The following is a 14,891-nucleotide window of genomic DNA, read 5'->3' on the forward strand; positions in this document are numbered from 1 at the left end:
TTATTATTGCTATTAATTAATTTTAAGAGCTAAGCAAGTGGTTAATCTTGCGATATGAATATGTTGTTCGCGAGCCGTGTGATATCAAACTAGAGCGCGTAATTAGAAGAAGTTTGTCATCATAAAACTGGAGGCACTAACCGTTCGGAAATTGATCCGACTTGTAATTCACTTCTGATTTCATATATCTATTTTAGTAACATTTGGTTAAAAGATAATTAAGATTTATCACTAAACACATGGCAAACGTTTCCCTTTTCCTTTATATTGATGTAATCTCTTTTTTCGAATATATTGGTGTAATCCAATTTTAGATAGTGTACATCATGTTAATTTAGCAAACAGTTATAGTGCATAATTAAATACTTATTTTACCATTAATTCTTTTCGCGCCACGAGTCATTAATTAATTTCGCACCATAAATATACAGTTTCCGCATAAAATCTAGTTGATGAGCCGTGTGATGTGAACTTTCCTACAAGACTATGAGAGCACTTAATTAGAAGAAGAAGTTCATCCTCAGCTCATTAAAAGCATCGCTCGATGCATAAATTATTTCGACTCGCAATTCATTTCTGTTCTTGTATATCTACTTTGATAACACTTGGTAAAAATAATAATTAATATATATAACTATGAGAAAATGAACATCATTTTGCAAGATGATGATTTGTAAATTTATTTTTTATTTTTGAATTAAAGTGTTTAATTAAAATACAATTATTTTTAAATAATATAATCGAGACACAAGTCATGTCTGAAAAACTAAATGTGAAAGATTTTTTTTTTTATAATTTATTTATTTATAATAAAAATGAAAACCAAACGCCCACAAACGTAAATGCAGAGGTACTCAGGTAAAAACAGTAAAATTCAGAAGCAGGAAATTAACGACAACATGATGATGATTGAATTATTATACGGCTCAATTTTGAAAAGTTCCTTTTTACGCTTAGCTGTACAAAAAATTGAACTCTCTTTTTTCCAACTAAATATATATATACCCATTTTATTATGTGGACACAGTCGCCGGAGCTGTTCCTTGTCCGATCTGTAAACCCCGCCATTCACCACTCTCCTCCACCGTCGGCGAGAATTCACTCTATAACTTGGTTGATCTCTTCCTCCTTATGCTCTTTTCTGTTTTTGATTTATCAGTCTTAATTTCAAGCTTTTGTTTTGTTTTTGCTTGTGATTATGATTCTAAAGTTTATGTGGAATAAAAGAAGAATTCTGTTATGTTTGGAACAGGTGCGAAGTATGGGGACAGATGACAAGCAACGGCGTTTAATCAATTCACATGAAAACAGCAGAGGCTTTTATCTGCAAAAGTTCCGGCTTTATGAGACTCGCTCGGTATATGTTCGACGATTTGCTGTCATTTTGTCATCTCTGTTACTTAAAACACTAAACATTTTAATTTGGTTAACTTGACTAACAGTTCAAAATTTACTTTTTTTTGCCGTGTTTTGATATCTAGAAGAATCACAACTAGGAATGTTCTCTGTTTTGTGTTTGAATATCTAAATGTTAATCTGAATTGATCCAGTCTGAAAGTTTGTATGTTGACTTTGCTGAAAATGACAAATAAATTGGGACGGAGAGAGTAATCGTTTTGTCAAATGTAGTTTTAGATTAACGGAATTTTATGGTTTGAGCGTATAGTCATTAATTTTTCGATCTCAGGAGATATATTGATTCACTGTTTGGATCAACTCTGTGGTTTTATTGGTGTGCCCTTAACTTTGTTCGAGCTATCCAGCTTGCTAGGTGCATTATAAGTTCTACAAGCTTCCCGCTTTTTTTTTTAGTTTTCTCGTTTATGTGTTAATGAATGCATCAATAACGAGTAATAAATGCTATGGAGTATGGATTAGGTACTAATTCATGTGCTTTTTACCCGTCTAGCGTTCAGCGTATCTGCTCCCCTAGATTCTAGGGCTACAGCTTCAAAACAATCTCCGAGATTGTGTTTGAATATCTTAATTTAACTTAAACTGATCTAAGTCTGATTTTGCCCTAATAGTTTGTCTAATTACTTTGCCAAAACATGCCAAACATATTGGGACAGAGAGAGTAAATATTTTCTCAAAATGCTGACTTGTACTCTTTGTACAACTCTTTCATTTTAGATCGCCATATGGTCATTAACTTTTCGATCTCAAGAGATAAATTAATTTCACTGTTTTGATCAACTCTGTGGTTTTATTGGTGTGCCCTTAGTTTTGTTCGAGCTCCTGTTCGTGTCCAGCTTGCTAGGTGCATTAATTTTCTTGTTGCTATGTTAATGAATGCATCGATAATGAGTAACGAATACTATGGAGTACGGATTTAGGTACCGCCACACGCGCTGTTTGCCCGTCTAGAACTCAGTGTATCTCCTCTCCGAGAATCTAGGACTATAGCTTCGAAACAATCTGGCCCTTAATTATTTTTCCTGTTTTGGTAGGTTGTATCTCTCTCTTATGCTGAACTTGCTGAATCAGCCTAAATGTGTCATTTTGCGCAGTTTTAAAGTCATTAATTACTTTTGTCGTTATATCTATTACTTGATCTGTGTGAAGATTATGAAGTTACCTTAATTGGTGTTTAGAGGGATATTTAACTTACTTTTATATGGGACAGAACTTCTACATGGTTGGATGGGATAAGACCAGAACTTTTTGGAAAGTATTAAAGATTGACAGATTAGAACCTTCGGAACTAATCATTCATGAAGACCCTACGTCATATTCAGAGATTGAATGCTTAGACCTCCTAAAAAGAATACATGAAGGAAACAGATCTACTGGAGGGCTTAAATTCATTTCTCGTTGCTACGGAATTATTGGTATATTATACTTTCGAAATGTCACCCTTTTATAGATGTGTGGTGATGTTTGACGCAACTGATGTTTCTTTTCTTCTTCTAGGTTTTATAAAGTTTTTGGGACCTTATTACTTCCTGGTTATCACAGAAAGAAGGAAGATTGGAAAGATATGTGGTCATGCTGTTTATGCTATCACTAAGAGCGAGATGTTCCCAATTCCGCACTCTACTTTGCTTTCCAATATGGCTTATTCTAAGGATGAGAACAGGTCTTTAGTCAATTCTGCATGTAAATGTAAAATGTCCGTAGTACTTTTAGAAGGCAATATAATGGAACGAAAACACTTCTGATTTCTTTGTATCTTTATATAACTGTTATCGATGTTTTTTTTAAATATTCTTCTGTTTGGTGACTATTGAACTTTGCATTCTGTAAGAAGTCCTATGTTATTGAGGTAATTGCTATACTATTTTAGCAATACACCTTGTAACACATTCACTGCCAACGGATTTCATGTTGACCGAGTCGTTCAGATGCTCGCAGAAAGAGTATACTGAGAAACTCTATAGTTGAGCATTTTATAGCTAAGTCATTCATAGAGCCCATTGCCAGTTTATTTCCTACAAAACTACAGGAGCAAATTTTTACATGTTGAATGAGACAAGGTATCTTCAGGATTCCAGCGGCGCACATATTGAAATTTTTATTTCATATTGCTTATTTCAAAACTTTTTCCTCTACCCCTCTATTTAGTTGCTGCATCAGATTTATGTTAACTCACTTTTTTCTTTTGGTTCCTCTTTTTGTTTCTTTTCTTCTTTTCGGGAAACAGATATCAAAAGCTCCTGCACATGGTGGACCTCACAAAGGACTTCTTTTTCAGCTACTCCTATCCTATTATGATTAGTTTTCAAAAGAATCTGAGCAGCTCAGAGACAGGACTCACCCTTTATGAGACAATGTTTGTATGGAATGAATTCTTAACTCGCGGAATCCACAATCAGCTCCAAAATACTCTCTGGACTGTTGCGTTAGTCTATGGGTTCTTTAAACAGGTATTTTCTGTTTGAAATTGTTCTTCTAAATTTATACGCGTAACCGAGCAGAAATCTAAATCCTAGCTAACGTAGCTGGGCAAGATGCCATTTTGATATGGTATACCATATTGCTAAATGTTTGTTGTTTTAGTTGGAGTATTCAATTGGATGTAAATAGCTTATGATTTTATTTCAGAATATATCTTTGTGACATTTTATGTTTGCTTTACCTATTAAATGGCACCATAAATGGAATCGTACTTTCAACAGTTTATCATTTTCTCGTGTTTTGTGGAACAGGTTACACTTACTATTTCTGCACAGGACTTCATCTTAACCCTAATTGCTAGACGTTCTCGTCATTATGCTGGTACCAGGTTTGTACAATTGAAACATATATCATCCTTTTCCTGCTATTCACTAATTTCATTGCATTTTAGAAAGATTTTGTATTGTGCTAAATTTGTTAGCTATTTTAAGTCCTGGCAAGTGGCCTGGAACAAGGTACGCACCAAATTATGAAGAAAGCTCTCGTACCTCTTAAATGTTTTTAATTACTTTTCATGTGAATGCCCAATGTGATAGGCATTATATATTATGTGACCTCAACATCAGTAAGTGCTTAACCATTTTTGTTGTTATAATGTGACCTCAACATCGTAAGTGCTTAACATTTTTTGTTGTGGAGTTTTAATTCCTTTTATTTCACACAGATATTTAAAAAGAGGAGTAAATGAGAAGGGTCATGTAGCAAATGACGTCGAGACAGAACAGATTGTGTTTGAAAATGTACGTGAAGGGTCCCCTGTTGGAGTAAGCGCTGTTGTACAGAACCGTGGTTCAATACCTCTTTTCTGGTCTCAGGAAACTTCACGTTTGAATATAAAACCTGACATCATATGTACGTCCAAATGACACTTGAGATTTTTCGAGTATCCATTTGCTCAAATTTTTGTTAACTCTCTTACCCTTTAGTGTCTAGGAAGGACCTCAAGTTTGAAGCCACCAAACTTCACTTTGAAGATCTTATTCAAAGATATGGAAATCCAGTTATTATATTAAATTTAATTAAGGTAATTTTTTGCATGCTTCAGTATTCAATCCATTATTCTTACTTTTTCATTATGAAGCGGTACTCTGACCTTCTCAGACTCTCCCCCGTGCTTTATTTGTTATTTTTTTATGCTAAACAGACTCGTGAGAAGAGGCCCAGAGAAACAATTCTTCGTGCAGAATTCGCTAATGCTATTGACTTCATAAATAAAGATCTTCCTGAGGACAACCGGTTGAGATTTCTTCACTGGGATCTAAACAAACATCCAAGAATGTATGCTGTTGCTGCCTCTATCTTTGATGTTTCCTGTGTAATTGTTGTTCTTATTTTGTTTATTTGTCGTACTGATCTATGGTTTCATGACAATGTGCCATCTCTCTTACAGCAAAGCTACAAAGGCCTTGTTACGTCTAGGTGAGGTGGCCATTAATGCTTTGGAGTTAACAGGCCTTTTCCATTGTCAGCTAATCCCTACATCAAGAAGTGGGGAATTGCTAAAGCTGTCATCCATCGGGTGAGTTTGCCAATCAAATTATCCTCTTAAAGACTTTAGTTTATCAGTTCGTGAGAGTTAATTGTTCTCAAATATCATGTTACTTAGGAACTCCTTGCAACACTGCTTGTGCTACAGAACTTAGATGTTCATTCAGATTTTCTTGTATCTTTGCATTCAACATGTGTTGGTTGGGACATAAGTTGAGGCGTTAGTTAAATATAACCTCAGTCTGGTGCATATACTTTTGCTGCAAGCTGGTTATGTTTTTTTTCTTTCACTTCGATGCATAAAAGATTGGATCAATTCATGCAAGATACACACACTCCCTGAGAGAGAGAGAGAGAGAGAGAGAGAGAGAGAGAGAGAGAGAGAGAGAGAGAGAGAGAGAGAGAGAGAGAGAGAGAGAGAGGGAGGGAGGGAGGGAGGGAGGGAGGGAGGGAGGGAGGGAGGGAGGGAGGGAGAGAGAGCTCCTGTTTTCTTGAGTATTTTTTAGTAGTTGAAATTTGAACAAGTTTCTGCTAAAAATAACTTTTTACCTGGGTTATGTCCACTTCGTGTTTGCGGGAGGGAGAGAGAGCTCCTGTTTTCTTGAGTATTTTTTAGTAGTTGAAATTTGAACAAGTTTCTGCTAAAAATAACTTTTTACCTGGGTTATGTCCACTTCGTGTTTGCTTCCCTCTCAAGAACATCAAATCTCCTTTTTTTTCTTTCCCTTTTCATGTTGATCTTATTTGATGCAGCTGCGACAGTAGTGGAGACCATGTTGAAAAGGACCTCTATGAAATGGATGTTGAAGTGGACAATGGGAGTGATGATCTGCGTGGAGCTTACCATGTCAAACTTTCAACAGTCCAAAAGGGAGTCTTAAGAACGAATTGTATAGACTGTTTGGATCGCACAAATGTTGGCCAGTATGCATATGGGCTGGTCGCACTGGCCCATCAGCTGCATGCCTTAGGCTTTATAGATGTGGAGAACATTGATTCGCATTCTCCTATAGCACATGACCTAATGAGGATCTACGAAGAAATGGGAGACACTCTTGCACTACAATATGGTGGCTCTGCTGCACATAACAAGGTAGTCTATCTTTGCTATTTACGAGAAATTCTGCAATTTTCTTGTGCAGGCTTCTGATGAAAACTATAGTAATGAGTTGGTTCCGTGGAAGTAGATCTTTCACTCCATTTAAGTTCATGACGCACTTCTTATAAGATATCTACATGTTAGTGGATGCGATGGCGGGCAAATATTTTTTTTATAACTGAGAAATCCCATAGGGCTAGTGGTTCACGGTTCAGTTTTTGATGCTCCAATTTTTTGCTTGTGACTAGACATTAGCATACTGTTTCACTACTGAAGCGTAGCTTCTTCTTCATTTATCAAATTCTCACTGTTACCATCTAACGTAGTGATGAATATGGAACCCAAACAGATTTTTTCAGAAATACGAGGCCAATGGAAAGCAACAACGACGTCTCAAGAGTTCTTCCGATCGCTTCAGCGCTACTACAGCAATGCCTACATGGACCCTGAGAAACAAGATGCCATTAATGTGTATGTGAATACTTTCTATCACACTAAGTTCCATGAGGCTGTTATTCCAAAAAAAATACGGGCAATTTTGAAAAAATTATGAGTAATGTGGTGCCATTTCCAGGTTCTTGGGCCATTTCCAGCCACAAGAGGGAAAGCCATCTCTGTGGGAACTGAATCCAGAACAGCACTATGATGTTAGGATGCACGGATCAAGTCTAACCGCAGAAAGTTCTAGGTATGCATGATCCTTTTCTATGAGTGCGTTCTCAACTTGCTTCCTTTATATAGGTTCTGTTTGTACTACATAATTTTTTCATTTTCTGACGATTGAATAATTAAAAATTGTTATTGAACTGTTTAAGTTGTGCTCTCGGTAATTTCTGACACAGCATTATACTCTGTTCAATGAGGTTGACTTCCCGACTACAAAGATGAAAAGATGTATATTTTTATAAAATAGGAGAACGTATTGTGGGGCCATTAGTTGGCCTTTTTTGGGGGGTCAGATCAGAGAAGTAGATGTGTATAGAAGCTTACAGGTTGGGTCTAAAATGGCCTTTTGGTTTGTGCAACATGTGATAAATTCCTGAAATTAATTCAAAATTTGGGACGGGAGAACCGATGCTTAAATTTATCTGACAGCAAGTGTGTCAGGTGCCCATGTTTGAGAAGATCTGCCACTTCCAGGCGGAGAGCGCTGCAGTTAGTTGTGCCATGGCCGGTGTCACGGTGGATAGCACAATCTTGCTGTTGTCACACTGTTCCAGGCCGTGGCTTGTTTCTGTCTTCCAAATTGCTTTTACTAAAGGTTTAAACATTGTAAAACCAATATTTGGGTTTTATAATATCATGCTGATCCATGAGATTTCACTGTTTTTATGTCCATCTTCACTGTCCGCCTGCGTTGTAACCATCTCACTGATATGAAGGTTAAAGATGATTCTGATTTACGTGCCCATCGCAAATTTAAAAAGAGGAGAACGTACCTCCTAAATCTGATTAGTATTTCAAGTTAATCTGCTGTTCTGATCAAGTATCCAGAACAGGAAGATACTTTTGCTGTTTGCCAGACAATTGTATCAAAGCTGTTAGCAAAGCAGTTTGTTAATACGCAGGTCATTTATTAAAAGGTCGCTATCAGAAGGAAACATAAGCTGTGGAAGCAGCTCTCATGGTAAAGACACCGACATAGATCAGACTGAAGACACTCACCAGCCTTTGACTGTCTGTGGCAAAGGTGGTTGTAAGGGTATTTCAGAGTCCACACCAGAAATATCTACACGTGACACTGATATTTCGTTTACCAGGTAGCTCGGTTTAGATTTCTATGCTTCATAAATTCATTTGGAGCAGTAACACACTCAGGTGATTCATGATGTCGTCGGATATTTCTTTGTCGAGTGGCCGCTAACTGCTACTTGCGGTACAAAAACATCTCCCTCATGGTTCCTTCATGCTTCCATGGACCAATGCATTGGACGTTTGAATGATTTTAAATGCTCCTTGTATTGTTGCATGTATATTTTAACAAAGATAATGCATATGTGTCTTTATGAAATATTTTTAATGGCTACATATGCTTATATAGGGTTTGTGATTGACATTACTGACCAACCCTTATCACTCCTCAAATCCTTATGGCAATATGTGCAGAGAATGTATGATATCTTACTGAACTTACCTTATAACAGTTAACCTCATGGCTGTATGTGAAGTTAAGGTATCAACATATTGCAGCTTGAAAAGTTCTGTTTGCTCAAAGATTTCGGAATGTGTAACCGGGGTCTTAGCCAGTCATGTTTTAAGTTTTTCTTCTTTTATTGGGGTTGAGGTGATGCTATTCGGAAGAAATTCCTGCTTTATTTTGTTCTATTTCACTTGATATGGCTCATCACAATTGGTGCGCTTTCTTCTTGTGATAGGTACACCCCCTCAATGTCTGGTGGACAGCTTTTCCATGATATGCAGTTAGAGCAGTGTCTCGGAAGTGGCAGCGTTAAATTTCATGAGTGTGCAGATTTGTTTGATACCTCAAATTTTCTTGATGTTGATTGGCTTTCTTCGTCGGGAAATTCATGTGAAGAAGAAACATATGAGAGGTATACTTCGTATATCTTGACCAATGCATAAATAGGTGTCCTTGTAGTTTTAACCTGCAGAATAAGGGATGGAATACTTGTCCCGGAACAAAACCAAAAATAATAATAATAATAATAATAATAATAAGAGGGGGGGTTTTGGGGGGGGGGGGGAGGGGAGAAAATATATTCAATACCTTAAATGCTGATTAAATTTAATTTTATTAGTTCTCTTGCTTATTCCTTGTCCCAAAAACAAGAAGTTCAGTTCTCTTGCTGGTATTACTGCAACACCAAGGACCCAAACTTCAGGAATCATGCAACTTAGTGTTTTTAGTGGCCTGTAAAAGTGTTTTGGGTATTCAGGCTTGATAACTTAGCGGCTTCAGCTATTAATGACAGAATGGTGCAAAAGCAGAACAGGCAGATGGTGCTCTTTCTAGTTTCTTTTGTTGGCAGTGCAGAAAAGATTGTCATACTTGCATTTTTTTTTTGACCCAGTTCATTTGTATCTGTTTTAGTGGTTGTTCTGTATGTTGACCTACTCAAGTTGATGTAATACTACATTGAGAAACAAGACTCTTTTGTAGCAATCATCATTTAGTCAAGTCAATTCTGTTGTGCGTTCTCCGGACCCCACGCATAGCGGGAGCTTAGTGCACCGGGATGCCCTTTTAATTCTGCTGTGCCTTATGTCTCTAACGGGGAAAATGTTTTTACTTTTTACTGGTTAGAACCACCACCTTTGCAGTCATGCCAGATTGATGATTTCAGGAAAACAAGGACTTAATTCCTAGTTATTTTTTAATATTTTGTTGTTAAATCTAAAGCTTATTCTGTTTGTGCAGATCTTCAATCATAAGTTCTCCATCTCGGGGCCTGTCAGCAGATAGTGTGACAAATGAACTTAAAGCAGAAACAAACTTCTCAGCTTATGATTCTGGGGCAAGCTTGAAGGTTAGTTCATGCAGATCTTAGACTATTTGAGGGTAAATTTAAATGGCAGCAGCCTTACAAGATAGTGCTTTTACCTTAAAAAAATGAAGCTAATACAATATCTGGAAGCTTCAGAGTAATAAAAAATCTTGATCGTACCTCCGTCATTTTCTGCTTTTTACATGTTATTCAATTTGCCTGAGTAATTCCTTTTCCTTTCCAAATCTTGTTACTTTAGACGGAGCAGACTACCGGAGATATCAATTTTGATGCCAAACAAAGTAAGGAGACCCACCGGCAATTCTCTGAGAAGTTTGTGCATTGGGTTAACGATGGACATATGTTTTTCCCTTGAAGTTCGGTTCTGGTCTCTTTTAAGTTATACTATTTTGGACAGTTACATTCAACAGACCCGTCCAAAGGATGTGGATTACATACAGGAAATAGACGACAGGTGACCAAAAATATTACATAAGAAAGATTAGCCTACAGAAAGTTTTTGAGGCTGTAAAATTCCAGAACCTTAGAAAATGATATTTTGGAAATATAGATTGACCATAGAAACGGAAAATTGTTTTGGTTGGTTTTAGTTATCTTTGCCCAGAAGGGTAGCTTATAAAGGTTTCAGTATGTACATTATGTACTGTAAGAAGTGGGATTTCCATTATTCGTTTTCACAGGTAAGACGTTCTTCGCCATTTTGCATGCTTTTAAGCTTTACATCAATGGAGTTCGATTTTCACTAGACGTTTCGGTCTAATTTCCCCTAACCAAATAATATACTTTCCAAAAAAAATTAAATTATATGGTTTTTTGTTTAAATTAGACAAATATTAAAAGTTTTCCTAAATTAAAACGAGTCCATTTTTGTATATTTAGAAAAAGAATGTGAACTTAAAAAAAAATATTAAAAAGAAATGTGGGAGGGCTGAAGTTCAAAAGTTCAAAATTTATCAATTTAACACACCATAAAGAAACCTTCGTGGCATTGTAATGACGACACTAGGAATTCAAGTTTGTGATCGCTTCCGAAGATTTTGTCTAGAAGTACAAAAAACAATATGCAATTTGCAATGTTTTGTAAATACATACCAGATACCCCAGTTTAATTTTATTTATTGTAGAGAGTTTTTTTTTTACAAAAATGACAAAATCATTTCGAATAAAAATTGTAGCAGAGTATTATTTTTGTTAAACGATATTGCATTGGTCAACTAAACTTTCTACTAAATAAAATTTGGAAAATAAAAAATGTAAGGCTAATTAAAGACGTGGAAAGGACGAAAGGCTAGATGAAGCAAATTAAAAATAATTAACGGTGCATAGAAGATATCATTGGAGTATTTTATTTGTTCAGATTGAATATATAATGATACCGTGAGTATGACAAATGGAAAATAGTAATGTGCAAAGAAAAGAGAACATTGAAGATTTGGCGTCATTATTTGTATGGGGTTCATTGTGAGATTTATACTGATCACCTGAGTCTGCAGCATCTGTTCAAGCAGAAGGATCTTAATTTGCGTCAGCGGAGATGGTTGGAGCTTCTTAAGGACTATGATATCACTATCATGTACCATCCGGGGAAGGCCAATGTGGTGGCCGATGCTTTGAGTCGCCGAGCAGAGAGTTTGGAGAGTTTAGCATATCTTCCAGCAGCAGAGAGACCTTTGGCATTGGATGTTCAGGCCTTAGCGGGCCAGCTTGTCAGATTGGATATTTCGGAGTCTAGTCGGGTATTGGCTTGTGTGGTCTCCAGGTCTTCTCTTTATCACCGTATAAGGGAGCGTCAGTATGATGATCCTCACCTGCTCGTTCTTCAGGACAGGGTTTGGAGAGGTGATGCTAGGGATGTGACTATTGGTGATGATGGCTTGCTGAGAATGCAGGGTCGGATATGTGTGCCTAATGTAGATGGGTTTCGAGAGTTGATTCTTGAGAAGGCCCACGGCTCGCGGTATTCTATCCATCCGGGTGCCGCGAAGATGTGCCAGGATTTGAGGCAGCACTATTAGTGGAGGCGGATGAAGAAGGATATAGTTGGGTTTGTGGCTCGGTGTCTCAACTGTCAGCAGGCTAAGTATGAGCATCAGAGACCGGGTGGCTTGCTTCAGAGATTAGAGATCTCATAGTGGAAGTGGGAGCAGATCACCATGGACTTTGTGATTGGGCTCCCACGGACTTCGAGGAAGTTCAATGCTATTTGGGTTATTGTGGATCGGCTGACCAAGTTCGCGCACTTCATTCCAGTTGGTACTACTTACTCTTCAGAGCGGTTGACTGAGATTTACATCCGTGAGATCTTTCACATGCATGGTGTCCCAGTTTCCATCATTTCAGATAGGGGTACTCAGTTCACATCGCAGTTTGGGAGGGCCGTGCAGTGAGAGTTGGGTACTCAGGTTGAGTTTAGCATAGCTTTTCACCCTCAGACGGACGGGCAGTCCGAGCGCAATATTCAGATATTGGAGGACATGTTGCATGCTTGTGTCATTAACTTTGGGGGTTCATGGGACCAGTTTCTGCCACTCGCGTAGTTTACATATAACAATAGTTATCAGTCGAGTATTCAGATAGCTCTGTACGAGGCTTTATATGGGAGGAGGTATAGATCACCAGTTGGATGGTTTGAGCCGGGTGAGGCTAGGCTCTTAGGTACAGATTTGGTCCATGAGGCATTAGATAAGGTAAAATTGATTCATCAGTGGCTTTTCACGGCGCAGTCTAGGCAGAAGAACTACGCGGATAGGAAGGTCTGTGATGTGTCTTTGATGGTTGGGGAGAAGGCTTTGTTGAAGACATCACCCATGAAGGGTGTTATGAGGTTTGGGAAGAGGGGCAAGTTGAGCCCACGGTTTATTGGGCCTTTTGAGGTGCTTCAGAGGATAGGGGAGGTGGCTTTTAAGCTTGCCTTGCCACCCAGCTTGTCGAGTGTGCATCCAGTGTTTCATGTTTCCATGCTCCGGAAGTATATTGGAGATCCGTTCCATATTTTGGATTTTAGCACGGTTCAGTTGAAGGATGATATGACTTATGATGTAGAGCCGGTGGCTATTTTGGATCGGCAGGTTCGAAGGTTGAGGTCAAAGGATATAGCTTCAGTGAAGGTGCAATGGAGAGGTCAGACTGTGGAGGAGGCCACCTGGGAGACTGAGCGGGAGATGCGAAGCAGAGGGGGAGGATGTAACGACCCGGCCGATCGTTTCGAGAGTTATAGCCCTGTTTTCCCCATTTCTACTTTTTTTTGTGTTATTCATCTATATTATATTATATCGTGTTAGTTGGTTCGGGACCAGAATGGTTTCAGAGTGAATTGAGACACTTAGTCTCTTAAGTAGAAACTATGTTGGAAAAGTCAACCGGATGTTGACCTATGTATAAACGATCTCGGATTTGAATTATGATGGTTTTGTTAGCTCCGTTAGGTGATTTTGGACTTAGGAGTGCGTCCGGAACATGATTTACATCCGAGAGATCTTTCACATGCATGGTGTCCCAGTTTCCATCATTTCAGATAGGGGTACTCAGTTCACATCGCAGTTTTGGAGGGCCGTGCAGTGAGAGTTGGGTACTCAAGTTGAGTTGACCACAGCTTTTCACCCTCAGACGGACGGGCAGTCCGAGTGCAATATTCAGATATTGGAGGACATGTTGCGTGCTTGTGTCATTGACTTTGGGGGTTCATGGGACCAGTTTCTGCCACTCACGTATTTTGCATATAACAATAGTTATCAGTCGAGTATTCAGATGGCTCTGTACGAGGCTTTATATGGGAGGAGGTGTAGATCACCGGTTGGATGGTTTGAGCCGGGTGAGGCTAGGCTCTTAGGTACAGATTTGGTCCATGAGGCATTAGAAAAGGTGAAAGTGATTCATGAGTGGCTTTTCACGGCGCAGTCTAGGTAGAAGAACTACGCGGATAGGAAGGTCTGTGATGTGTCTTTTATGGTTGGGGAGAAGGCTTTGTTGAAGACATCACCCATGAAGGGTGTTATGAGGTTTGGGAAGAGGGGCAAGTTGAGCCCACGGTTCATTGGGCCTTTTGAGGTGCTTCAGAGGATAAGGGAGGTGGCTTATAAGCTTGCCTTGCCACCCAGCTTGTCGAGTGTACATCCAGTGTTTCATGTTTCCATGCTCCGAAAGTATATTGGAGATCCGTCCCATATTTTGGATTTCAGCACGGTTCAGTTGAAGGATGATATGACTTATGATGTAGAGTCGGTGGCTATTTTGGATCGACAGGTTCGAAGGTTGAGGTCAAAGGATATAGCTTCAGTGAAGGTGCAATGGAGAGGTCAGACTGTGGAGGAGGCCACCTGGGAGACTGAGCGGGAGATGCGGAGCAGAGGGGGAGGATGTAACGACCCGGCCGGTCATTTTGAGAGTTATAGCCCCGTTTTCCCCATTTCTACTTCTTTTTGTGTTATTCATCTATATTATATTATATCGGGTTAGCTGGTTCGGGACCGGAATAGTTTCAGAGTAAATTGAGTCACTTAGTCTCTTAAGTAGAAACTATGTTGGAAAAGTCAACCGGATGTTGACCTATGTATAAACGATCTCGAATTTGAATTATGATGGTTTTGTTAGCTCCGTTAGGTGATTTTGGACTTAGGAGTGCATCCGAAACATGATTTACATCCGAGAGATCTTTCACATGCATGGTGTCCCAGTTTCCATCATTTCAGATAGGGGTACTCAGTTCACATCGCAGTTTGGGAGGGCCGTGCAGTGAGAGTTGGGTACTCAAGTTGAGTTGAGCACAGCTTTTCACCCTCAGATGGACGGGCAGTCCGAGCGCAATATTCAGATATTGAAGGACATGTTGTGTGCTTGTGTCATTGACTTTGGGGCATCATGGGACCAGTTTCTGCCACTCGCGTAGTTTGCATATAACAATAGTTATCAGTCGAGTATTCAGATGGCTCTGTACAAGGCTT

General features: G+C 38.8%; 1 protein-coding gene across 4 annotated transcripts; it reads left to right on the top strand.

Moving 5' to 3' along the window:
* Positions 1 to 949: 949 nt before the first annotated feature.
* LOC107764293 (phosphoinositide phosphatase SAC2) lies at positions 950 to 10,649 on the top strand. 4 transcript variants are annotated; one of them, XM_075231137.1, is made up of 17 exons: positions 950 to 1,113; positions 1,253 to 1,357; positions 2,627 to 2,831; positions 2,914 to 3,079; positions 3,644 to 3,866; positions 4,149 to 4,225; positions 4,562 to 4,749; positions 4,824 to 4,921; positions 5,042 to 5,175; positions 5,288 to 5,416; positions 6,139 to 6,478; positions 6,834 to 6,955; positions 7,059 to 7,172; positions 8,053 to 8,244; positions 8,860 to 9,036; positions 9,864 to 9,972; positions 10,190 to 10,649. In XM_075231137.1, exons 2-17 carry the CDS (start codon positions 1,262 to 1,264, stop codon positions 10,304 to 10,306), a joined length of 2,487 nt encoding a protein of 828 aa, XP_075087238.1. In that variant the 5' UTR covers positions 950 to 1,113; positions 1,253 to 1,261; the 3' UTR covers positions 10,307 to 10,649. The 4 variants fall into 4 exon arrangements, with proteins under 4 accessions (XP_075087238.1, XP_075087240.1, XP_075087239.1 ...); XM_075231141.1 differs by having other exon boundaries at positions 1,030 to 1,113; positions 2,914 to 3,476; XM_075231139.1 differs by lacking the exon at positions 8,053 to 8,244.
* The last annotated feature ends 4,242 nt before the right edge of the window (positions 10,650 to 14,891 follow it).

Source organism: Nicotiana tabacum, chromosome 15 (assembly GCF_000715075.1).
Source record: "Nicotiana tabacum cultivar K326 chromosome 15, ASM71507v2, whole genome shotgun sequence".
NCBI lineage: Eukaryota > Viridiplantae > Streptophyta > Magnoliopsida > Solanales > Solanaceae > Nicotiana > Nicotiana tabacum.

Bases quoted from the DNA above. Each gene is read 5' to 3' on its own strand.
- LOC107764293 (XM_075231137.1), top strand. From the start codon at position 1,262: ATGGGGACAGATGACAAGCAACGGCGTTTAATCAATTCACATGAAAAC. The intron at 4,922-5,041 runs GTAATTTTTTGC...TATGCTAAACAG, and splicing joins TTATATTAAATTTAATTAAG to ACTCGTGAGAAGAGGCCCAG. The intron at 5,417-6,138 runs GTGAGTTTGCCA...TATTTGATGCAG, and splicing joins CTAAAGCTGTCATCCATCGG to CTGCGACAGTAGTGGAGACC.